Source organism: Helicoverpa zea, chromosome 12 (assembly GCF_022581195.2).
Source record: "Helicoverpa zea isolate HzStark_Cry1AcR chromosome 12, ilHelZeax1.1, whole genome shotgun sequence".
NCBI lineage: Eukaryota > Metazoa > Arthropoda > Insecta > Lepidoptera > Noctuidae > Helicoverpa > Helicoverpa zea.
This window is the reverse complement of record NC_061463.1, coordinates 6,195,870-6,222,295: the sequence shown is the minus strand read 5'-3', so window position 1 is coordinate 6,222,295 and position 26,426 is coordinate 6,195,870. Positions and strand designations below refer to the sequence as shown.

Here is a 26,426-nt window from a genome sequence, read left to right as displayed (position 1 = left end):
ATTTTTTGAAGTCCTTTACCTACCAAATAGTGCACTTCATTCGAACGTTCTTATTTATATTCCTTGTAACTACTCTAAGTACTTCAATACATAGATGGCGCTTGGGTGATGATTGCAACCAGGCGCTACATGAGCTAGAGACGGCCCTGCCTGCCTACATATTGATAGCTAAAATTATATGGATGATAAAGGTGAAAATAAACATAAGTAGGTAGGCGGGGCGGCATTTTGCAGATTTTGCCCCGCCTAAAAAAAATTGAAGATCCGGGGCTGGTTGTTGCTGTCATAGCCTTTGGCTTAACTTATTTTTATTGGAAAAAGAATCAAAATGATGAACGACGTTAACCATTCCGCCATGTTGTAATCTCCGATCGTAGCGACTTTCTTAGAACGTTTAATCGTCACGAAAGCGCAGGAGAGACTGACTGCACATTCATCCTTTGAACTTTTCCAAAAACCCGACACTCGACCGATTCGCGGTATTCACGGGCACGGGCGCGTTCACGGGCTCGGGCGTACCATTTATAATTACCGGCACGGATATTGAGCTCTCGGCGGAAGAGTGGGGATCACTTTGCGCACCGTACGCATAAGGCAATAAGGCAGTAAATCGCTTCTGCGCAGGTGAAGGTCAGGGCTCAATATCCGTGCCGATAACTGTACACGCTCGTGAACGTGACTGTGCCCGTTGAATGTCGATTTGAACGCGCGCGTGTGAACGTACCAATAGACTTTAGAAGAACAGAGATGTGTCCAAAAATTAGTGTGTATTTGTGTATTTATTTATGTATGAATGAAATCAGTGCATGCATAAACTTCGGAGAAATTCAAGTTTCCGCTACGCGAACGTTTGGTCATTAGCTAGTTTTCATATAAAGCGCTTACATAGAGAGCTGTAGATTTTTACATAGCTTTTTTGTAGCTATCCGAACTTGGTCGGATTATGTAGGTTTTCGATGCTTCGTCAGTATTATAATTGTCTTTCCGGAATCAGTTTCCACAATGGCTGCATACACAGTTTTTTTTTGCCATACACAATTATAGGACGTCTTACACTAATTATCTGCATCATTAAAATCTTTAAATTCAATAACATTCCGCTGCGCGAACGCACACAAGCTAAGTAGGTACTCAATTTTCACAACATGTTAAGTTAAGAATTTGCTCTCCTCTCCGAGCCGGTCTGTCTGAACGGACCCTTGGGCTGCGATCCCCACAAGTCTCCTCTCAGCTCCGCTCGTCTCCGCCTCAGTGGAACCACAGCCTTTACACTGGTACCTAACGGCTGCAGGATTATTCCTGCTCGGTAGGTAACACCCTTTCATCAACAGGCCCGCCGCTAGCTGTTTGTTCGCCCGCGTGCAAAACTGATTATGCCGCCCTACGAATACATACGTTATATTTACTTGAAATGTTCAGAGTAACCTAAGCAGTCCTGGATTAGCCCATAAGCAAACTAAGCAATTAATTAGGGCATTATTATTATTAGCAAGCAATTGCTTAGGGCATCAATGCAGTGCAATCATTACCCAAGTGGCCCCTATGTATTGAAAGATTGTGATTAACTTAAACTAGCGCACTTAAATGTCTATAACAATGGTTAAAGTCAGTAAAATATGTAATTTGGTGGGTTTCCCGTTGAAAAGTCAACTTATAAGATACATTTTATATGTAAGGAAGCGCGAGCGGAGCGAGCGCGAAAATTTTTTAGTCTAAGGACACAAAACAAATAAAAACCACTGTAAATTAACAAAGCAAAGTCAAAAAGTAAAATGTGCACAGAAGTGAAGTGCAAAAGCCGCGAGCGAAGCGAGCGCGATTTTTTCCTTAGAGTTTTCATGAAGTAAACATATCATAAAAAGCCATAATGGACGTGCGCGAAAAATGTTTTTTCGGAATTGAATGCCTCAACAATTAAACAAAGATAAAATGCGATATCTGACATTTTTTTGCGTATGCAAAGGGTGAAACAGTCAAAATTAATAGGAGACGACCAAAGCTAGGGCGGCTGTTTCTGAAATTTTATTGGTTTAATTTTGCCGCCCCCTAAATAGCATTTGCTCCTCGCTACGCCACTGGTTGATCTTAAATCGTTTTTAAGAATCTTTAATTTTGAAAATGTAGTTTCAACAGATGTAGGTACCTAACTGAAACCGACAGTGTACCTAAGTATATAATATTCTTAGCGCTATTGCTGTGTTCGGATATATTGAAATCAAATCATTGGTAAAAAGATATTTTATTTTTTAAATATTACGTGATAACTCGCTAGATTTGCCGCCCCCTAGGACGTGCCGCCCGCGTGCTGTGCACGCGCTGCACGCCCGCTTACGGCGGGCCTGTTCATCAACACTGTTGACGATCGGGAAAAATAAGTTTCGTTTGTTCAAAGTGTTGACGACCGCTATAGTTATCGGCATGGATAATGAGCTCTCGGCGGAAGAGTGGGGATCGCTTTGCGCACTTTACACTTAAGGCAATAAACCAATAAATCACTTCTGCGCAGGTGAAGGTCAGGGCTCAATATCCTTGCCGATGATTATAAAACCTTTATCAAAATGGGTCTAAGTTTAGAGGCCCACACAAAACTGCGATGCTAATGAGGGATTTTCTTTAGTTGATGACTTCTTCTCTTCTCTTTTTCTAGGTACGTGTATTCGAATCGCATCATTGTAGTTTTGTGTTCGTAGATGAGTATTGTTTATGTGGGAGGCGTGGGAGCCCAAAGGCTGCCAAAGGCTCACGCTGTAGCGGCAGGTACAACGCCATCCGTCACTTTCTTGGGTTTTTTAAATTTTTTAAAAGAAAACCTGCCATTCCATTGCATTCAGAGTTTGCACATAAATGTCAATATGTGTCAATGTCAAACTAACCAATGCGTTTTCGTTCATTCACTTTACATGCATATGCTTTCAACTTCAACTCTCTTGTAATTTTTGAATTGGAACAGTGTCACATGTATAAATACTAAATACAAAGGCCATATTATTATTATATTTTAACTGTTTAACTTTTATTACAAATAGTCGAAAGAGTAGTTTTCGTAGTTCTTTGATCTTCTATTCTAACCTTAAAAATTAAAAAGTGACAAAACTGTGTTCAGCTAAACAAACGTTTTGAAGAAATATTACAATAATTCGTATCGAAAAGGGATTATAGTGTTATAAAACCTGGCTAAAAATGGCTTTAAATATTCTAACGAAACTACTAAGAAGGAGGTGTTTACGTAAATTGTAAGTCCAAACTACATACTATACTTGGTTGCCAATTTCTGATCACATGCTCAACATGTAATGATTTTATTGAGAGTATTAAAATAAACTACACCATCAATTTAAGAACAATGTTATATTAAAGTCTAAGTGTAGGTACTTGTAGACATTAGAAAAAATATGTTGTCTGTTCATAATGCTTTTTTGGTGTATTTTCAGGTTATCAGAAGGGTCACAATTTTCTAGTGAGCTAACTTCAGTAAACTTACTGAAGACTGCCTGTATACCTTATTCCACTGTAAATCATGAACATATATTACGGCAATATAGGATAAAAACACTATTCAACTATCAGTATTATTCAACTAAACCGGCTCACCAAAATGAAATTGATTATTACCGTAATGAACACAATATCACAGTTATTGGGGAAGACATACCCAGTCCATACATGGAGATAGAACAAAGTGGTTTCCCTGATTACATTAAATCTTTTCTGAAAGAACAGGGCTTCTCAAAACCCACAGTCATACAGTCACAAGGATGGCCTATTGCTATGAGTGGGCAAAACTTTGTTGGGATAGCACAAACTGGTACTGGCAAAACCTTAGCTTATTTGCTACCAGCTGTAGTTCACATCAAAGAGAAAAAGGCAAAGAAAGGATTGGGACCCATTGTTCTAGTTCTTGCACCAACTAGAGAACTTGCTCGACAAATTGAGGAGGTGGCAAAGGATTTTGAAAAATCTCTGAACATCCGCAGTGTCTGTGTATATGGAGGGGCAAGCCGTTCAGTTCAAGCTGAGAAACTAAGGAAAGGAGTGGACATTCTTATAGCTACTCCAGGCAGGCTGAATGACTTCATTGTGAGCAAAACTATATCACTAAGCCGTTCCACATATGTGGTATTAGATGAAGCAGACAGGATGTTAGACATGGGTTTTGAACCCCAAATTCGACAAGCTCTAGAAGGTGTGCCACTAGAAAGGCAAATTTTGATGTTTTCTGCAACATGGCCTAAAGAAGTAAGACACTTAGCTAAGGACTATCTCGGGGAGTTTGTACAAGTTAATGTGGGATCAACTGAACTGTCCGCAAACCATAACATTAAACAGCATGTTCATATTTGTGATGCAGAGGACAAGATGAACTTGTAAGTTATAGACTTGAGTTATATGTATATTTGCCAGTTTCATAATTATATCTATACTTCTATACTAATATTATAAAGCTGAAGAGTTTATTTGTTTGTTTGAGAAATTATATCAGTGTTAGATAGCCCATTTATCGAGGAAGGCTATAGGCTACTTTTTATCTGGGTTCGTGCCATGGTTCCTACGGGATGCGGGTGTAACCGCTGACAGAAGCTAGTTATGTCATAAAACTAACTCTAAACTTATTTTCCTTACAGGTTTAAGTCTCTAATACATGAAATATCAGGTGATGGATTTGGTAAAATGTTAATTTTCTCTAATACAAAGAAGTTTGTGGATACTTTGGCACTGACCCTGAGAAGGAATGGCTGGCCAGCAGATGGCATTCATGGAGATAAAACACAATTACAAAGAGACAAGATTATCAATAAGTTTAAATCTGGAGGCACTAATATTTTAGTTGCTACTGATGTTGCTGCTCGAGGTCTTGGTAAGCAATTTCAAAGTATTTAAGAGAACACACACAAATCAAACTTGAAGTGTTATTTTTCCTACGAAACTCATGTCTACTTACAAAATTATTCATTTTTAACCAACTTCCAAAAATATCTTACTTGGACTTTTGTATATGTAGACTTTTTGTTATTTTATAATGAAATCATTCATTAAATAAGGGCCAATGTGACAATTATACCTTTTTTTTTCAGATGTGGATGGTGTGACACACGTGATCAACTATGATTTCCCGAATACTTCTGAAGACTACATCCACAGGATTGGGCGCACCGGTCGTCAGGAAAACAAAGGAGTCTCACATACCATTCTCACTGATGACGATGCAAGACAAGCCAAAAGCCTTATTGACGTTCTCAAAGAAGCTAACCAGGTACTGAATTAATTTGTCTGCTCTTTTTGATATTTTTTATTATGTTGGGCATGCATACAACTCTAATTTTCTTGTGACATCATACTCATTCTTCCTTTTCATATATATTCCTATTTTCCTATTTTGTATGTACTTGCATTTTTAGCAAGTGAAGACCTATTCTGTTCTATTCTATTCCCCCCTATAAACTACCTAATGCCCAGAGGCTAGTAGGTCAGCCTTCCCTAATCTGACAAATACAAATCGAAATTGTTAATTCTCCCTTATTATCCTTGTCTCTTATATACTTTCTTATGTACTATCTTATATACTCCTCCCATATACATTCTAATCTACTCTCCTTATGTAGTCCATAATGTACCCTAACTTTATGAATGGTTATTTTTATCCATAACTATGTGCAAACAACCCCACCCTCGATCTACTGTATGTATGTGTGTGTTCTAAAACTAAGATGTGCCTTCTTCAAACCAGACAAACTATATGAACTGTTCCCCCACTTTCGAGAAGTATTGAAATTTAAGACAATTATTTTGTTTTACAGCAAGTACCACAAGAATTAGAAGACCTGGCTCGTTCCTATGACATTACGAAAGAAAAAGAAAGGCAATCAAAATGGAATCCCAGACAGAACAACTACAATAAATACAGTACAAACAACTACAATAAATACAATTCAAACAACTACAACAAATACAATACCAATAAAAAATACAATAGATTTAAAAACTTCAAGAGTAGTAGATACGATGATTACTAATTGTAATCGTAATATGTGATGTACCTTACCTAGGCCATTTAGTTTATTATGTATTCTTAATGTGTTGTGATGTAGTGCAATATATGTTTTAATTGCAGTTGTAGTGGTTTTTATTTCCCTATCTTATAGATGAAATAGTGAAAGCGCATATCGTTGGCGCAAAAGCAGCTAATGCGCCAAACGAATCGGAAACCAAGGGAGGTCTAGCATATAAGTAGATATAGGATCTCATTACTTCTAGCGCACCTTTCTGACCCACTCATGGAGCACAAAATTCATTACTTCGTGGACCCACTGCCTGTTTTTTTGGGTTTTGATCCTAAGGATGGATCTGGTAGACGGCACCCGGGTTGATCCACTGTTGGAAAACAATCCACCCATTAATACTATTAATCAGAGTAAAATAGATTTGATTGTCTACGATTGATCTTTGCTTATCCTACCTAAACCTCCTTTTATTTTAAAGACGTCTGGTGCACGTCATGTGCACGTTGATATCGTTTCCATGGATATAGTTTGACAGTAAAACAGCGTCTCCAGCTGAGTAAACAAGGATTGTAAAAAAAGTATTTTTGTCGTGATTTATATTTAAATATCATGTTATATTAGCATCAGGTACTTACGCCACAGCTACCAAGATGATGGCCTTACCTGAACTAGACACAAGAACTGTTTTAAATGTGGTAGAGGAGAATTTCCAAAAACTAGGCTTGGTAAGGCGTTAATCATTCTATAGATTTGTTGTTAAAACCCTTCCTGTACTTTATGTAGGTATGAACTTGTTTTTAACGAACTTATCTTAGTAGGAACGAAGTTTGAGTAGTTTGGTACCTAAGATGGGTACCTACATTATGACGGTACCTGCTTACTTTATAAGGAATTAGATTTAGACCGTCTGCAAGTAAACATTGTTTACATATTGTTACAGAAAGCCTATGCTATCCGCATGATATACATCGGCGAGCACACTTTGCCCAAAGAGGAAATAATACACCACTTCTCAAAGACCATCACACTTGTAAACTCCACTTATTGCGAGATAAATGTGTATGGCTTGCTGCTTGTTTACGACAGTTATTTTGTTCATATTCTTGAGGTTAGTATCTATCCACTCCATCAAAATGTGTTAGATGCTCAGGTATTGAATCAATCCATCCATTTTCCTTCCACGTAAAGTTAATGATATTTGAAAAATCCCAGAACTCTGGCAGCTGTAGGCTTGAACGGGCCCGTTCAAATCCCGAAAGTCCCGAGATACTTAAGACAAGTAAAGTGACAGTAACGTTATGAAATCTGATAAAACAATCTTCTAGGGTTCTGAAGACACTATACACAGACACCTAAGATTTTTGTTTAAACGCGAAGCTAAGTGGATTGCTGACATGGAGAAATTAGATCAAGAAGCAAACGGTGAGGGAACGGAAGGGCTCACCATTCTCATGTCTGAGGACACTGAACCTAAACCTGAAAGGAAAATGTTTAGGCGTTTGAAATCAGTGATGACCTATCACTCTGTTCGAACGGTAAAAAATAATATACTTTGTGTGTGGCAGCTGTAGGCTTGAACGGGCCCGTTCAAATCCCGAAAGTCCCGAGATACTTAAGACAAGTAAAGTGACAGTAACGTTATGAAATCTGATAAAACAATCTTCTAGGGTTCTGAAGACACTATACACAGACACCTAAGATTTTTGTTTAAACGCGAAGCTAAGTGGATTGCTGACATGGAGAAATTAGATCAAGAAGCAAACGGTGAGGGAACGGAAGGGCTCACCATTCTCATGTCTGAGGACACTGAACCTAAACCTGAAAGGAAAATGTTTAGGCGTTTGAAATCAGTGATGACCTATCACTCTGTTCGAACGGTAAAAAATAATATACTTTGTGTGTGTAAAAGCTATCCAGTTTAATATTCTTTTGCAATAGCTGTTGAGGTACAATGAGACTGTATTTTCAAAACCAGCCTTTCATTACTAATACGCACAGCTGCACAGTATGTAAGTAGGTAATCTAGCACGTTTGCCATTAACCTGATCAGCAAAAAATTAGGCATCGTTTGTATCTTTTTTGTATATCGTTACGTCTAATAAGACAAAGCTAATTTGTTACTTTATTGTTGATTAGCTCCAATTCAAGAACTGGCGTGCGGTTACAGCCAGGCCTCCGTCACTGATCGGCAAGTTGGACCTCTTCGGACCATTGCAAGAACACTTGGAGCAACTGCGTATTTTCCTCAATAAAATTAGTAAGATCTGTGAGTTCGCGCAAGCAGACGAAGAAGTAAGTAGCTGTTTATAGTAACTCAAGGGAGTAAAAAATCCAAATATTATACCTACCAACACTTGGGCCCAGACTAGGGTCTGTATGGGAGTATTTGGTTCTTTTGAGACTACCAAAGCGGAGCCAAGCATAGAAGTTTTTAAACAATTAATAGTAGATATGTTTTTATTCAGACATCTCGTTTTGGCCCATTCAGCGAAGTAAGCGGGTACCTGCCTAAGCGGCTGCGGAGGTATTCTATTAGTTGCTTATGAACTTCCTGGCTCCGCTCCGCTTTGGTGAAGCTGGGCCTTTAGTTTTAACCAGTCGAATATAGTATTTATATCTCATTCTTTATCTAACTCGTATTTTGGAATAATAATGGGAATAAAAAATATTTGCAGTTGTCATTTGAAGGATTGAGGGTTATTGATCCCAAGATGGAAGCTTTGCCCGAGGTAGCCTTGTTGGACTTCCTGCTACAATCTCCTCATATACTGCCGCTACGGGAGACGGCGGCTTTGCATAGACATGTTGACGACTATAGATATTATTTTGGTGAGCATCGATCATGTACAACTTTCTTTATGATAAGAAAAATATAAGTAGGTAACTGATCCTCACGAAACGTTTTTATACTTCCTTTAGGATTAGTCCCTCAAATATACATTGGAGTTTTGGTTAGATTCCATATGTCAAACAGTGGGTACCTATATAACAGGCTAGCCTATCTATTGCCAGGAGCGATTGGTCAGACATTTAGACTCGGATACCTATATGCCATACAAAACTAGTGTTGATTTTTACTTGATATTCTTATTCTTTATTTGCTTCAGAGGACGTCTGGCCCTTGCCCACACATTTTACTCCAAGGTTCCTGTATAAGCTGAAGATCGACGACTCCTTCGTGGAGCCACTGCCTGTAATGCCTTGGGAGAATGTTAAGAAGGAGGGTGAGGACGAGGAGCGCGATGATCGTGAGGAACCCACTGACGGATCTTCTAGTGATTAAATTATGGAAAATATATTAGCTTCTACAAATATTTATACATACTGGTCTGATAGATTTCTAGTCATTTTTATAGTTTTATGTTTATATATTAATTACAAGCCCTTGCGCCTGATAGTTGTTTTTTTTTTTTTGTAACTTAGGCACTGCTAAGTGACCGAAATATTACAATTTGATTATACCTAAGTAGGTACATTATCTACTATTGTACTATTTAACATCCAGAACAAAACAGTTACATACAGGGTTACACTATCTAGTTTGCCGATAAGACTCCTAGGCGATAGCTAATTCAGTTAGTTTCATGTTGCTATAGTAATATTGATTTATTGTTACTTAATGTTAATGTGCTTTAGTCAGTCGTTTCTGTAAATTAAACAACTGTGAAGAATGGATAAACTTAAAAAGAAAAAGAAGGTCAAACGAGGAACAAGAAAAACAATAGCCGGAATCAAACTGCCACCTATTGAACCCGTAGAAGGTATTAAAACTATTGTAGATGTAGATCCTGCGTATTATTCCCTCGTTGAAGGTCGCCCTTTAAAACAGAGCAAATCTATCAATGAGTACAAAAAATGTATAAAGAGTGTGGCTTTGAACAGGACTCTTCATGGTTTTTTGGTCGACGAAATTCTTAGGATTGACAGAGAAATAGAAAGTGAGCGAAATATTTATGAAACAGCATTCAAGCATTTCGAAGAATACCAGAATAGTTTCGATAAATTTCTTGCAGACGACAACAATAAAACTATCGCGATAATGCAAAAGTCAGATGCTTTAGATAAGGAATTAGCAAACCAAACTGAGAAACATAAGAAAGCTAACTACGAAATGGCTTCCTTGAAGTCTAAATTGCAGTACATTGATGAAAGTTTAATGATATTACTATCATTCCAAAATTTTCTTTATAAAGCCTCCCCTATTTTGTGGCAAGACAGCCATAACATAAAGCTAGATGTAAAACACCCAGAAATTTTCACAATGGAATCAGATATCTTTGTGAACATTGACGAAGATGCTATAGCGAAGAAACTGAAGGACCTTCCTCCTCCGCAACTATACTTCGAAACACCAAAGCAGCTGTTGACGATTTTTGATTTACTGGAAAAGCAAAACTTAAATTATTTATTGCTCACTACCGAGTTCAGCTCAGAGAAAAATAGATTTTTGAAGACAGTTGAAGTTTTGAAGGCAATTTTGCGGCAGGAATTGGATTTTATAAAAGAAAAGGTAATTTGTTTTTCCTTCTGTAGATGGTTTGAAAGTTTTTAAAGAAAATAATGCAGCAATAAGCTGATATGAAGCTGAAGTCAGATAAGTGATGTAGTGATTCAGTTTTATTACAAACAGTGCCGGCTTTAACTCTACTAGCGCCCTGGGCGAGATTTCTGCGGCGCCCCCAACTGCAATTCAAACCCATACGAAAAACAGAGACATATGTAGTTACCGATTGCGCGAGCGAAGCGAGCGCGAATTTTCTTTTTATAGTTTAAAATCAAAGCAAAAATTACCTAAAATGTAGCCCAATCGTACATAAGTTATTGCTGGTTGGTGAATGCAAAAACACGGGAACACAGGTTCTGATTGCGCGAGCGAAACGAGCGCGAAATTTTTTGTTATATTTTAGAACTCAAAACAAAAATGACTTTTTTTTTTTTTTTTTTTTTTTTTTTTATATTTAATTATCAAAAATAATGTTTACATTTTTTTTTCACTGATTCAGCATCACTTAAACCTCTCAGGTTTGTATGTGATACTTCACAATTCTATTCGTCTCACACAATAAATTATACATAGGTAAACGTTACGTTACACATTTTATAACAAACACAAACAATTAATCAACACTGCCGAATATTTTCCAAGTACCCACTACTTAGAATACATTCGACAGTGTTCTGTTACAGATTTAAGAAGAAGTGTGTTCTTAATTTATATTTTATGTTATTTTTTGTTATGGCATCACGAGTATCAGTAGGTAAAGAATTGATTAATCGAGGTATTATATATGCACTCGTTCTTGTGCCGTAGAAATTTTTTGCAGATGTGGTGACAAGTTTTTTTTGTGCTACGCTCCGCGTGTATACAGGATGACATTTTTCGAACTTTATTGAGTTATTGAAAAATTGTTCTTTTAGGATGTTAAACTTAAACTTATCGTGTACAGGTAATGTCTCGCAGTGCTTAAAATATTCAAGGTCATGTGTTAATGTAGATTTGACTTTAGGTAAAATTATTAATTTTAATGTCCTGAGTTGTAATGCAAGAATTGGATCCAGGTAGGTTTTAAAAGTACGTCCGTAGCTGGATAACCCGTACGATATGACTGAATCAAATAGTGCATTATACAACATGAGTCTAGTTTTATAAGGCAGGCGGTTTTTTATAATATAAAATTTAGCAAGAATCGCACGTAACTTATCACACACTCGTGCAATATGGGGACGCCAGTTAAATTTACTATCAATAAGTAATCCTAAATACATATGCGTATCAACCTGTTCAATAACTGAACATTTGGTATCACAATCAAGAGGATTTTCATGGAGACAACTGTGTGAGTGTGCTACTAGCTTGAAGATTGGGGTGTTATCTTTCAAGTAAGCTGATTTTATGTGCATTATTTTTGTTTTTTGGGCATTCATTACGAGTCCCAGATCATGACACCACATACTAAGCCTGTCGAAGTCATTTTGTAGAAGTGCACCTATAAGGGTCAAGTCCTTCCCTTCGATAAGGAGACATGTATCGTCAGCAAACTGATATGATTTAGAATTGAGAAATATTGCATTCATGTCGTTAACATAAGCCAGGAAATGCAGAGGACCACATACGGATCCTTGAGCTGTACCGTTGGTCACACACACGGGGTCACTTAGGCTGTTATCTATTCTAACGTGATATTTCCTGTTTTTTAGGTAGTCAGCACACCAGGCGTACATTGGACCCCGCAATCCACTGTCTTTTAATTTCTCTAATAGTTTGTGGTGGTCTAGAGTGTCGAATGCACGGGAGAAGTCAATGAATAGTGCTAGAACATGTTTTTTTTCATTGAGTGCAGTGTTAATGTGATCTGTAAATTTTGAGAGCAACTCAGTAGTGCTTTTATTTGGCTGAAAACCATATTGTGACTCATTTATAATAGAATTTTTTCCATAAAATGTGTATATTTGGTTACAAACAAATTTTTCGACAATTTTGTCTATTGACGATAATAACGTGATTGGGCGATAATTATTTTCGTCGTTTCTTTTGCCTTTTTTGAATACTGGTCTAACACATCCTATTTTAAGATTATCCGGGTACAGGCCAGAGTGAACACTAATGTTAATGAGTCTAGCTATAGAAGATGCAATTTTGTCACTGACTGCTTGTAGATCAGCCACACTGATATTGTCTAGGCCTGGTGCTTTCTTATGATTGAGCGACATTGTAAGCTTATGTATTTGTTTTGGAGTGGCATCCTGAAATCTTAAACTAACCTCAGCAGAGAGCAGCAGAGACTTAAAATGTAGCCCAAACGTAGATAACTCTTTGTTGGTGTTGGCGCCTATGAATTAAAATTTGTGGACTTAAAGTAGTACCATAAATAGAAACTAGAAGTTACTTTCTTATTAATAAAAGGACTTAAAAACGACGCTACCTTTTTGCTAGGGTAGACAAAAAAATGTTGAAAAATAAAAACAACTATAAAGTGAAGCAAGCCCAAAAAAGCTTTTTTTTAGATTTGGATCACTAAAAGTCAGTTAGTTATTCGCACACCCTGCACCATAGGTTCAGGCGGCCCTGATGCTATCCATACATTTGGATACAGTTCTTGTAAGCTGCGATCTTTGATGAAATTTAAAACAAAAATAGGAGTAAAATTCTGATCAAGGATTGGTTTGGGGCGCCTATGGCGCCTCTTATGTCCGGCGCCCTGGGCCGTCGCCCAACCGCGCCCTACCCTAAAGCCGCTACTGATTACAAAGTCCCCAATAATTTATCGATTATTTTTTGTATTTCAGATCAAAGAAGTTCAAGACACAATACAAAGGAACGATGAGCGGGAAGCCGAACTGAAAGAAGTGTTCTTCAGGATATTACAAGTAAAAATAAAAGAAACTGTTTCATCGGATACAGCTTTGCAAATTTTCAATTACGTAGAATTTGCGTATGAACAACTGATATCGCAGAACGAGACAAAATTTGGCTCTTTAGATATGGCCCTAGCCTTGGAACGAGAATATGATAATTTACTGATTGCTGTATCGGCTTATGATCTTGACATGATAAAACAAATAGAAAAAGAAACTTATGAACATGGGCGTATGGAAATAAAACAAGCTAAACAAGCTGAAAAGCTGTTGAAGGACGTTGATAAACTTTCGAGGCGGTTAAAGTCTTCCTATGAGCCGACGAGGCGGAAAGCTAACGAAATGTAAGTCGCATATTAAGTAGCAGTAGCAGTTAGGTACTTTATAGGTATTAAGTGATTCTAAGCTAGTCCTCCTCCTTGCGTCGTATTCCTCAATGCTGAGGGTCGTGAAGTCCTCTTAGGATTAACTTCTCTCTGACGGTGTCCCGCCATCTATGCCTGTTCTTCGCATCATGCAGAGCGCTGTGTAGTTGGGTGTCTGGAGCGGAGCGAACCTGATCTGACCACCTTGTTGGACTGCGGCCCCTAGGTCGTTTGCCATCAACCTTCCCGGTGACTATTAGCTGTTCAAGGTTGTGGCCCTCCTTCCTGGCTATGTGTCCGAAAAACACCAGTATCCTGCGCATACAAATGGTCGACAGTCTCGTCTTGATGTTGAGCTAGTATTTTTAACTTAATAATAGAAGGTACTTAGTAGAGTATTATGTTATGTTCCTATTCACAGTGGCGGATTAACGGATAAGCACAACAAGCACGTGCTTGGGGCCCCTGTTCTCCAGGGGCCTCCATCCTCTGCTGGCGTTTCAGTTTATACCTACATTTTATAGAGATTCATCCACAATATGTCTGAAATCACTGTGCTCTTGATTGTTGTACGATCGCAGAGATTTTTTTTCCCCGATTCTCCTAATTTTACTTAAGCGACATACGATTCACGTCGACTCGGTTCGACCGAGATCCAATCCTGACTCAATTACGATTTAAGCGTATATGGCATTCCGCTATTTTTTCTTTGAAATAAACGTTTTTATCCTTTTCTGTCATTCAATAATAAATCATTTTGTCTGCAAATGATTTACGATTGCAATATGATTGTAGAACAAACTACCTATAGACCAAAATCACCAAAATAGGAGACCAATCGCAAACCAACCGAATTTCGTTGGAATACGATTGCTCTTATATTAGTAGCAGAATACCCGATAAGGTTAAAACTGCTATTCCGATCATATTGCGATTCAATTTCTATTCGATTTTGACAATATTAACTTAGGAGAATCGGGCCCCAGTTGTTATACCTACAATTTTTTTTCGGCTTCTACTCATCGTTGGGCAGTTTTAAAAGAATTAATAGGCAACGATAGCGTTTTGAAGTCGCTATCGGACACTCGTTGGGAAGCTCACGCTGTAAGTACGAGTGCAATACAACAAACATATCCGAAAATTTTGGATGCTTTAGATCAGTGGTTCTTAACCGGTGGTCCGCGGACGACTGGTGGTCCCTGGAGGCCTTCCAAGTGGTCTGCGGACCGACGTCGCGTTGACGTTGTTATCGATCTTACGTATATATCCATCTTACTTGTCCAACGAAACTTGTAGAAAGAAATGAAGGTTTGACATGTAGCCCTGTTACGTAATTTTGGTTCTGAGTCTTAAAAAATAATCAAGATTTCTCGCTCGCTTCGCTCGCGTAGTCAGAAACTGTATGTCCTCGTTTTTACATTTGTCAACAAATAAAAAGTTAAGTACGTACGTTTGGCCTACATTGAACGTAATTTTGGTTCTGAGTCTTAAAAAATAATCAAGATTTCTCGCTCGCTGCGCTCGCGTATTCAGAAACTGTATGTCCTCGTTTTTACATTTGCCAACAAATAAAAAGTTAAGTACGTACGTTTGGCCTACATTGAACGTAATTTTGGTTCTGAGTCTTAAAAATAATTAAAATTTCGCGCTCGCTTCGCTCGCGTATTCAGAAACTATGTATGTTTGGGATACATTTTACCTCCGTACGAGTAAGAAAAAAATTTCGCGCTCGCTTCGCTCGCGCATTTCTAACTACAAAAGGCATCACGCTCGCTTCGCTCGGTCAATTTTTTCAACCTTCCATTCCTTCCATTTCCATTTAAGCAATAGAGGGTCTACACAGGCTCTGTGCTTAGGGCCTCGGATACTCTTAATCCGCCACTGCCTATTCATCTTCAGTATTCTGGATGTTATTTAAGTTTGTTTACGATTTTAGTACCCAATAAACGTAACCTTTAGATTCGTTTTTTTTTTGTTTTATTATAGAATAGCATGAACCAATAGACCAATTACGGCAATTACTAATATAAATATTACCTTATCTTAAAGATAAACCAATTATTTGGTTGATTTGCCTTTAGTTCGAAACTACATGAATACTCACCAAGTCCCTAAAGTTATGGTTACCTAATAGGGCAGATTTCATTGACATATATATTTCTAAGCTCGATGGCAGATTTTAATGAAGAAAATCAATGTCTCCTCTTGAACATTCAAATTGACTTTTCTATTATTCTGACACTAGCCATTGCGACAGTCGTACATTAGTTTTATTTCTGTTTTGTTTTGATATCATAAGATACAAAACTTTATACCTAGTATTTTAAAATCTTGTACCTGTTTTTATTTGTTACAATGAGTTGCTTGAAGAAAGAACGGAAACCTATGGTTCCTTTAAAAACTTTGGATATAATATTTAGACGTCGTTACGTTCCCAACACACAGCATTACTTTGCAAATCGTAAACATGCCGTGGAAAAGGATCCGAAGGTCAAAAAACCGATGAGGCCCTTTCGCATACCAAGATCTGAAAAGTTGCTTTCATATATAAAGTATAGCGACCGAAAAGAAAAAGTTACTACACGAGAAAGGTTAGCACAACCACTATTCTTAAAAGATAACTTGAGAATTGCAGCGACCAGAGATATATCTAAAAGGCTTTTTGTAGAAGAACCTCCTGATGACGTAAGAGCAGTCGTCGAGATTCACCCTGAATTTTATACCGTGATTGAAGGTCGTCCCTTACGATGCTTCGACGACATAAAAGTGTATTTGAACAACATTCGATGCTATGCTATGAATCGTCAACAAATCGGATATCGACGAGATTTAATTCTGAAAATAGAAAAAAGCGATGTCGAAGAATCAGAACAGTATGAACGTATAGTTGATAAATTAAAACAGCACATTAAAAACTTTCAAACATTTCTCACAGAAGATTACAAGAAAGCTTGTTTAAAAGTAGCTCGAGCTGAAAAAGTGTACAACGATTTAGTTGCTAAAAACTCGGAGTTTCTGGGTTATGTATCTAGTTTGACGATTTTAAATAATATTTTGTTTAAACTCGATGCCATAAGAAGTATATTAAAGACGTACAGAAGCTATTTAATGTTTGTAGCACCTTTGTCGTGGAGACAACAATTTGATGAAACTTTAAAAGGTCGGGTAATGTCCATTCAATTTGAAGCTGGAGAATTCGCAACTGATAATGACTTAGTAGAATCTCTGGACATTGAAAAAACAGTAGAAGTCGCTAAAGTTGAGTTGAAGAACCCATTACCTGCTTGTTTATATTTTGAAAAACCGGAACAGATGATATATTTGTTCCGTTCTATGGAGTTGCAAAGTCGAGAATATCTGATACAACTTGCAAAGACTGATGGTCCAAATCGGTTGTTACGAGATCGTATCAAACAATTAACACAAGGACAGCTTATAGAGTCCGATTACTTCCAATATTACATTGATAACATCAACTTTGAAATCAAAAGAGAAAGTTTTAATGAGATGCATTTGAGAGATAAGTTTTTCAGAATCTTGAATGAAACATTTTACGACAGCATCGCGAGTCCTACGACTTTAAAATTAAAAATATGTATAGAGTACGTGTATGAGCAGGTTTTCGGAAAATGTGAAGAAGGACACCATAGCCTGCACGATCCACTCAAAATTCTTGAAGTAATGTACGAAGATTATAATCTTCGGCTGGATGCTTTAGACTTCCAGATTGTCTGTCAAGCACAAAACGATTTCTTCGCTCAAGACTTGAGAATGATGCACAACGCCTATAATGCGCAAAGAGAACTAAGAGCTTTCAGAGAAATGACGAATGCCATGAACAAAGCATTTTTGCCTCCAGCAAAGTTTGTGAGGCCGCCGATTAGGAAATTTATGGATAAGAAAGCTCGATATACACTTATGATGGCTGAGAAAAAGAAAACTGAACTGTTAAGCGGAGAACGAGCGAAGCCCAAAAAGTATAAGTTATCTGCGGAGGAACGTGAGGGATTGTTACTGTTTACTGAATGGTGCGAGGGAATGAATCCGGCGCCCTTCTTAAAGGAATATTACGAATTTGCAAAGCCTATATTTGAGTGGATGCCTAGAAAGTCTACCGCCTATCAACTGGATTTATAAATGTTTACACGGGTTTGTATTTTGTTGTTATTATATGTTGATCATTACTGTTATGTTTATTCAAAAATCATTTTAATTGGATTGTATTTTGCAGTAATATAAAAATTCGAATTAAATGTTTTCTTATATTTTGGATTTTTAATTAGACCCTTTCAATACAGCATTTGAGAAAATAGGTGGACGTATATTTTTGAAATATGCTACTGAATAGTTGCTATTTCCAGTTGGTTCAGGCGTAATTTGTAATAATTTTTAGAAGGCATTTATTAGGACTCAAAGATTGTTTGGTTACGAAAATGCATGATGAAGACAGACATTCCGTTGTTATTGATATACCTAAACTGAGAACGTTTCCGTCCCTGGAGAAACCAACAAGTAAAAGGAATACTATCAAGAAAAGGTTCAAGCCTACAGATGTTTTGACGCAGAAATTCACTTTACCTGTTATCAAGCCGTTGCCGGTAGGTATTTTAAAGAAAGACGAAGTTTTACTACCTTATAGTGTTTATTCAAAAAACCAAGAGAAGGAGAGAAAAGAGCAAAAGAAAAAAACAAGTCTACGTGATAATTATAAGGAAATTCAAACAGACTTACGAAGGCGGATACACACGGATGGTCCGCCGAATGATGTTCGTACCATAATGGACCATGATCCGGGATTCTTCACGTGTGTCAACGGCTCATTCTTATCTAAATACATAGCTCCATATAAATCTCTCAAACATTTGTTTAACAGTCAACTGAGGTGGAGGCAAGAAATTGGCTACAGGCATGACTGTATGTTAAACATTGATGCAAATTTTAAGCAAGAACAGAAAGTTTACAAAACAAGTGTTCAAAGATATTTCGAACAAGTTAAATCTTTCGACGAATTTGTTTCAATGGATTATCAAAAGTCTATGATGTCCTTGAGTAAATCGGATGACGTAAAGTTAAAACTTTATAAAAAAATACTTGAATTTCAATGTTTGGCGGCAAAATCTTTCACAGTTACCTCGAAAATTATTGGACTACACTACAGGTATGCTTTACAACAAAAGTATGGAAGATTTTTATATTATCTATCTCCTCCAAGCTGGCGCTATAGGAACAGAAACTTTGCTCGATCTGTCGAAATAGAAGCGAAAGGTTTTGATTATGGTATTTCCAACGATGAAGATACGTTTAGTGTAATGTTTGAGAATCTCAAAAGAGAGTGCTACAGCCGCCTGGTGACGCCGGCTTTATACTTTATACATCCTGCTGATCTCATGGAACTGTTCGATGGCATAGAACAGCAGCATTTGCATCATTTTACTCATGTGACACAACTGGCTCCTCACGCAACATTTCTAAAAAAAGGAATCAAACTTTTCAAAGATATTATTGCACAGGACAGTGCTGGAGTGCTTAATATTATTAAAAATTTTAAGAAAGTATTAGCGATTAGTGAACAGCAGGCATCACAATTAGAAACAAAGTTTTTAAAAATATTGAACGGCTTATTTTATGAGAGTGTAGGTGCTCTAGAGGTTTTGAAGCTTCAGACGCATTTAGAATTTTGTGTAGAAAGAATACACAATGAGAAACCTGTAAATATGGATATTGTCACCACAGCTAAGGCTTTGGAAGAATTTTACATGGATTACTCGCAACGTTTGGAGGCGGTGACTAGTGACAAGATTAAGGTCGCTATGGGCCAGTACGTGGAATCAGAACGTCGTAAGTTCAAGAGAGCTAAGGAAGCGGCTCGAGAGCTCCGCCAGTTCGACCGGCTGACACGCGAGCTGCTGCAGGCCTTCACGCCGCCGGCCAAGAACACCCACCCCAGCCACGCAAGCCAAGTCAAGCGGAGCTCTAGGAGAAAATTGTTTTCCAAGTCCAAATTCGAGGAAAAGCGGGATAGTCTTACTGAATCGGAACTAGAATATTTGACTTTATTTACTGACTGGACTGAAAAAGACGATCCAGCTAATTATTTGCAGAGCCGAAAATTTTGCCATAACGTTTAATAATAAAAAAAACAATTTGTTAATGAAAACAGTTTATTTACGGGGTTCAATATGAAAAAACGTATATGTATCTCCATAAAACACAATACAATAATACGCGATGTATATAGATATAATAAAACAAATATACTTTAATAACAAAATTTACATGCTCTACTCATAAAAATGTTTGGTTTCATGGTATTTGACAAGTAACTACTTGGAATTTACATATTTACAAAGTGGATACCTAACACAAAATGGTAAAAGCTTCATTCAAATATGTCTTAGTAATAAGTTATACCTCTATGAGTAAATAAATAAATAGGTACTAATTAAAACTATTAATAAACACAATGATGACGAAACATTTTCTTCTGTAAGAAGTTTAAAGCTTTTACTTGAAACTTTAATCGACGCTAAAGTCTTTTATAATGGCCGGGGCTAGTCTTTCAATTTTACAGCTATCATAGCTCTAATGTTCTTATTGTATCAGTTATACAATTAAATAGTAACAGTATTCAAAACAATAAGCAAAAAGTTACAGGTTGTGACTGTGTGACGAACTCAACAATTCATTGATTAGTGAAATTGTTTGCATTGCATATACATATATATGTCTTATGAAGCAAAAACTAATATAAAACTGAACACAAAAGTATTTTTTAGGACAGTACCGTAGTTATAAGCCCAAATAATGATTGTATTCGAAAGACATACATATTTACGTTGTATATTTCGTATGATATATTCCCGTACAGTATTTACAATTGTGTATGTATATGTACAAAAACTAGAAGCTCTCCCAACATAAACTTAGTACAAGCCTCTTCATAATTATGTTGTAAATAATGCCTATATGACATCACATTAAAATGTAAATCCTTTACATGCTAATGTTTAGCTACACATGAAATACAGAGAAAATAATTTATCATATGGGGCAACAATAACGAACGGGTGTTTGCGTAACATAATATTATTTAAAGAGATTTAAGAGCCGTACGAAAGGATTGGACATAAGGAAAAGTACACATTCATATTTTACAAAATATGATAAAATACAGCAGTAGGTAGGTAGATATTCCGATAAAAGTACGAAGTTTAGCCATTAAGTATTGTAATAAATTACACCACAAAAGATAATTTAATACACACAAATGATATAAAGCATGACATTCAGAAAGATACATCTAGTGCAGTGGTTCTTAACCTTTTTGACATGAGGGACCACTTTAACTAAAGTTTGTCTTGCCGGGGACCACCTCATCGGTTTACCTAAATTAGCACTCATTTCTTTATTATTTATCAAAAAAAAAAATCTGATTTTTTGGGTCAGTTCTACTCAAAGCTAAACGCATGTCGGCAGTTGTGTAGGTAAGCAAATGCAAATAAAGAAAAAATTGCCTATGTAGTTTTTAAATGCGCGAGCGAAACGAGCGCGAAATTTTTATCGGACTTAAACTAAATATTACGTAAAATTTAGCCCAAACGTGCTTAACTTTTTGTTTGTTGACAAATGCCAAAACAAGGGTATATAGTTTCTGAATACGCGAGCGAAGCGAGCGCGAAATTTTTATCGGACTCCAACCAAATATTACGTAAAATTTAGCCCAAACGTACTTAACTTTTTGTTTGTTGACAAATGCAAAAATAAGGGCATACAGTTTCTGAACACGCGAGCGAAGCGAGCGCGAAATTTTAATTATTTTTTAAGACTCAAAACCAAAATTACGTAAAATGTAGTCCAAACATACATTTTCATGAATGGGGGGACTAGGTACGACACACCCGATATACGTCCATGCGAAAACCCCCGCTCGCAATTATAAGTCGATAAAAATAAAGTTAGATAACGTATAGCAACGTCGCGAAGCTAAGCTTCGCGGACCACTTGGAATGCCTCCAGGGACCACCAGTGGTCCGCGGACCACCGGTTAAGAACCACTGATCTAGTGAGTTCTCACAGACATTACTAATTTATAAGTTGACACTTTCATCTATTTACCAGCAACTGCATCTCAACCACGCATTAACGTTACCTAAATACTGTAACACTAATGGTCCCACATTATATTGTGTGTGAGCCACGTTCTGCAAACTATGAAAACCATCTAAAAAGTATATGTCGTTGGATTTGCATATTTAGGCTGACCACGGATCAAGTGGCCTTGTACAAGCTATAATTTACCATGTATGTAAGCCAGAAGTGGTCGTACCAAACGGACATATCTATGATTTAGTGTAGCACTACCTTTATCTCCCACCTAGCTATTTTCAAAAGAAAATGACTAGTAGTTAATTTAATTTATAATATTCGTTTCCTTCAAAATGTTCAATATAACTTGAGCAACATGATGATGGAATATTTCATAAGACGTTATACATCTATAGTAAAACAATATTTGGTGTTTCTATCTCGGACGTTATAAAAATCATCCATACAGTGAGCATTTTAAAATACTTAACGTTCACGAACCGTACCGTTAGCAGCACACGGCTGACTTGTCACAAACACTAACGCGGCAGAATATAGTTTATCTGACTCGTTTTTTCTGCAACTTGGCTAATTTTCTTCTTTTGAGTATCATCTCGTAGAGCGCCTCGAGCCCCTCGTGCAAGCCCTCGCCGGTGATGGCGCAGGCGGGCTGCACGTGCCAGGCGTGCGCGTCGCGCGACCCGTGCGGCGACGACACCAGCTCGTGCAGCCCCAGCAGCTTCTCCAGCTCGCGTGGCTCCTTGGCGCCAGGCAGGTCCTGCTTGTTCGCAAGCACGAGGATCGGCACGCCCGTGTTGTCCGGAGACTTTGCCGTCCGTATTAACTCCATTTTGGCTTCTTCCATTCGTTCTATATCTACTGAATCTAGCACAAAAATGATGCCGTCCGTGCATCTAGTGTAGGACTTCCATAAAGGTCGTAGCTTTTCTTGCCCACCGACATCCCATACTAGGAAGTTGACACCTTTGGACTTTCCTAGTGTGCCTTTGACTTTTTCGCAGTTGAACCCGATGGTGGGGACAGTGTTGAGGTACTGGTCGAACTTGAGCCGGTAGAGCGCGGTGGTCTTGCCGGCGGAGTCGAGTCCCAGCATGACGACGTGCAGTGTGCCCTGCGCAGTGGGCAGCGCATCGAGCAGGCTCGAGTTCTTGCCCATGTTGGCACCCATGCTTCGTATACCGCGCGGCGGCTACCTCACACTGTCGTCCGAGCGCACCATCACGAGATGTTCTTGTCACTCTGAAACGTTGGAAAATCAACATTTATATAAGATGTACAAAATATACCTATGGTCTAAATAGAAACTGTTACCATAATATAAATGAGGTAAGTTTTAATAATAACGCATGTGACGATGATTGTAGATCGTCTTGTTCTATTTATATTTGCGTGTATGCGCCATTCGTTCCGCAAATTCATTATGCTTTTCTATTAATATCCTATTGTCACTTCCTCCTACTGGACAGGAAGTTTAGACATATCGTCATGCCGGTTTTTTTTATAGTGATATGAATGTAAAAATAAACTAAATTGTATTAACAAAATATGTGTCAGTTCAGTATCTAACAAGAGCAACGGAATAATCTAATGTAATCGACCTCATGGCCTTTGCTTGACTTTTCCTTACGAGAACAAGTTATCAAATTATTATAATGTAGACTAATATTTTGAGGAGGATTTTTTTTATTTCAATATCGTCGTTAGCAAATTGCTGTTACTCTACTTATACGTCCACCATAGTTATAAGATAAGTAGAAAACTAGATTCATAGGTTCAGTGTAAAGTAACAGTAAAGCAAGGAGTGGGGCACGGGGAGGAGAGGCTCACATCGAGACGAGACAAGATGTCGCCATCGCTCGCGCCCTTTTAATAATTATTCGCGGCAGACGAGTCGACGACTTTTTGCACGGAGGCACGGGCCGGCCCGGTTATGAAGCGAACTTATAATTCAGCTACAGCATCTCTGCAGACACTATAACCCGTAACTCTGATGATACAAAGTTCACTTTTGTTTCGTATCACTGTAGCAGAATTTTTGCAGACTTGATACGGTGAGCAGAGTACACCTTGCGTGGATAAATTTTGATCTTTTAACGTGAGGGCAACGACCTAACACGGTTCAAAGTCGATTATTATTCTGCTTCAGAAGCTTATTTTAACAATATTCTCTGTGGGTTTTTCAAATTGGAACTTTTAAAGCTTCAGTATAAATGGCAATTTCAGATTAACCATTTTAATGTAAGAACGAAAAGGTATATTAACTTAAATATTTAACTTTATGTCGTCAAGCTTGTAGCCAGATGTTATGACTTACATAGTTATGTATATCTGTTTACTTACTGTATCGTATTTCGAATAAGATTCGAGATATTTTTCCGTTATATTTCATATAATATCTCATCAACAGGTGTTAAGCGGTTGTAGGGCATCGAAAGTTAACTTCTCTTAATTTCGAGGCCAAATTTATCGTAAGTGGGACTCCAATCGGCTGTATCGACCTGTCTATCTTGAAAAACTAGTATTTCAACTTTTGTTTTTATTCTGCAAACTTGAGGCTGAGGAAGGTTAGGTCAGTGTGTCTACTAGGCGATCTAATTTAAAAGCATTAGGCTATTGATGACAATTTTTAACAAAACTGGTCCATGTTTGATACGGAAAGTGAAATCAAACGAGGAATAGTTTAAATATTTGATCTAAGTTTAGGAATACATGACTCTACATGGCTATACTTGGCTGAATGAGTTTAATTTTAATAACCCGATTATGTAATAAGCTTTGAAGCCTATATGCCCGATACAAATTCGAATACATCGAAAAACTTATTTAATATACCATCTAATTTCTATAGGTCTGTAGGTTTCAATATAACAGTACTTTCAGGACACGTGTGCTGGTCGTGGATTTAAGCTATGTAACTAGTACGGGGAAGAGTTAAACCAGCCAAGTCGTGATTAGCAGGGTCAACATAACTGAGAGAAAGCATGTGATGCGATGATGTCGGCCCTTTACTTTCTCTGTGCATGATTGGAACCACGCCTAGCTGGGAACGCGCTCCACTACATCCGCTGCACTTACTTATTTAAAAACACTATAAATACCGAAATAAACTGAAATAAAATATTGAAATGCACTTTTTAGTGTCACTTGTAATGTCAATGTCAGTTTTTTGACGTTTAAGGTGACAGCTGTAACAGTATTTTGAGCATAGCGATTGCATACCAGATGCTTAAATTGTAAAACACATCAACACAAACAATGCAGAGTGATTGTTTAGCTTACGGCTGCCAACAACTGTTTGGAACGGTTAACTCCTTATTGTCAAACGTTTTCGTGAATAATCTACATTACAAAACATCGGTAACAGAACATTTTCTTTGACCTACAATCGGGTACTGCTATGGTCTTGACCGGGTTTTAGTATTTGATGTAGAAAATGAATTCTCATTATAGATTTGGAACACTGATATGAACTGTATTGATGTACCTACTTACTCTGATAAGGTAGGCATGTGTTGATAGATATGATAGCGTTACGCCCCTTTTATTATGGGAACACTAAAATTGAAAACATGTTTTGTGCACAATTGTAGAAAACTCGTCAACAGTTTTATTAAGAACTTTGTCCTCAGATTTGTGATGCACTGTTTCTAGGAACTTGAGCCTCTCAAAAAGATTCACTATCCGAAAAGGTCTTGCACATTAATTTTCGTATGTATTGAAGTAGGTACCAATATTCTATAGCGGTTCCATATTGAAACTGCGATGCGCACGAATTAAAATTCTTGAAATGCCATATTTTTATTGTGAGAAAGTTTGAAAAAAATGCAAAACAAATACCAATTTTCATTATAAGAGTTTGATTAATACCGATAGAATGATCGGTGCTCTCAATGTCATTACCAGTGTTCAATAAAAGTGTGTAATTAGATGCATTTGGTGCAGTCTGTTAACTGGTCGTGTAGTCCAGTTACGATGTTCCGCTAGCCAGCCTGGTATGCAACAGGTCCAGGCAATCCGTATTCGGCTCATGTCCCAACTCCGCATGAGGTCAATATGGTCGGAATGAGCTATGGGGCTATATCCCCGCTTCTTCACGGTGAAAGTAATATAGGGTTTAATGCTGATTCATTTTCCAAGTGGAAGAATGATTCTGGGACTATCAAACGGATTTCTTTCATCAACAAAAAAAAACTATAACATTGTTTTTGCTTCTTCAGTAAAGCGTTTTCGGCAGATGTAACTGCCGAATCAAAAAAACGTACTCACGACACGTTTAGGAGTATTTAGGACATTTCTAACTAAGCACTTTTTATGCTGGTACCAGAGAAAAATATGGTTTAAGGTGCTTTTGAGTCCTAAGTAAACCAATAACGTTTATATTGGTTTGCTCAAGTCTCTATTCACCGCATAAATTGGTCCTTCTGTTTGGGGCTTTTTTATTCGTGGACATGGACTGAATATTGATTACTCGTTCATAAATCTTTAAGTACATATTATTGTCAGCAATTAAACTGTCTTGTGCGTTGTATTCTTCCGTCTGACAGGTGAAAGGAATGTATAATCAATCTCATCTGCTAGATATTGAAGCCACGCAGTAACC

At 37.5% G+C, this 26,426-nt stretch overlaps 5 protein-coding genes across 7 annotated transcripts in view; 4 read left to right on the top strand and 1 right to left on the bottom strand.

The window, feature by feature from the left end:
- The first annotated feature begins 2,766 nt into the window (after positions 1-2,766).
- On the top strand, positions 2,767-6,108 carry LOC124635214 (DEAD-box ATP-dependent RNA helicase 20-like). Its single transcript, XM_047171042.1, has 5 exons — positions 2,767-3,233; positions 3,432-4,364; positions 4,623-4,855; positions 5,073-5,251; positions 5,796-6,108. The coding sequence occupies exons 1-5, from the start codon at positions 3,181-3,183 to the stop codon at positions 6,009-6,011; spliced, it is 1,614 nt and encodes a 537-aa protein (XP_047026998.1). The 5' UTR covers positions 2,767-3,180; the 3' UTR covers positions 6,012-6,108.
- A 446-nt stretch (positions 6,109-6,554) lies between these two features.
- LOC124635244 lies at positions 6,555-9,392 on the top strand. Its single transcript, XM_047171100.1, has 6 exons — positions 6,555-6,724; positions 6,940-7,107; positions 7,325-7,534; positions 8,136-8,291; positions 8,675-8,828; positions 9,107-9,392. Exons 1-6 carry the CDS (start codon positions 6,650-6,652, stop codon positions 9,280-9,282), a joined length of 939 nt encoding a protein of 312 aa, XP_047027056.1. The 5' UTR covers positions 6,555-6,649; the 3' UTR covers positions 9,283-9,392.
- Positions 9,393-9,509: 117 nt separating this feature from the next.
- On the top strand, positions 9,510-16,226 carry LOC124635383 (cilia- and flagella-associated protein 100-like). Its single transcript, XM_047171263.1, has 3 exons — positions 9,510-10,509; positions 13,287-13,699; positions 16,166-16,226. Exons 1-3 carry the CDS (start codon positions 9,670-9,672, stop codon positions 16,224-16,226), a joined length of 1,314 nt encoding a protein of 437 aa, XP_047027219.1. The 5' UTR covers positions 9,510-9,669.
- Positions 16,227-18,153: 1,927 nt separating this feature from the next.
- LOC124634941 lies at positions 18,154-19,848 on the top strand. Its single transcript, XM_047170638.1, has one exon. It carries the CDS (start codon positions 18,154-18,156, stop codon positions 19,846-19,848), a length of 1,695 nt encoding a protein of 564 aa, XP_047026594.1.
- Positions 19,849-19,863: 15 nt separating this feature from the next.
- Positions 19,864-26,426, bottom strand: part of LOC124634940 (ADP-ribosylation factor-like protein 4C) — a 52,188-nt gene continuing 45,625 nt past the window's right edge. For 2 of the 3 annotated variants that reach the window (XM_047170636.1, XM_047170637.1), the window contains exon 3: positions 21,783-23,065. In XM_047170636.1, the coding sequence (XP_047026592.1) occupies positions 22,365-22,994 (630 nt within the window). In that variant the 5' untranslated portion in view covers positions 22,995-23,065 and the 3' untranslated portion in view covers positions 21,783-22,364. Of the gene's footprint in view, positions 21,021-21,779; positions 23,066-26,426 lie in introns of those variants that run through there. The other variant, XR_006984944.1, reaches the window with a different exon arrangement.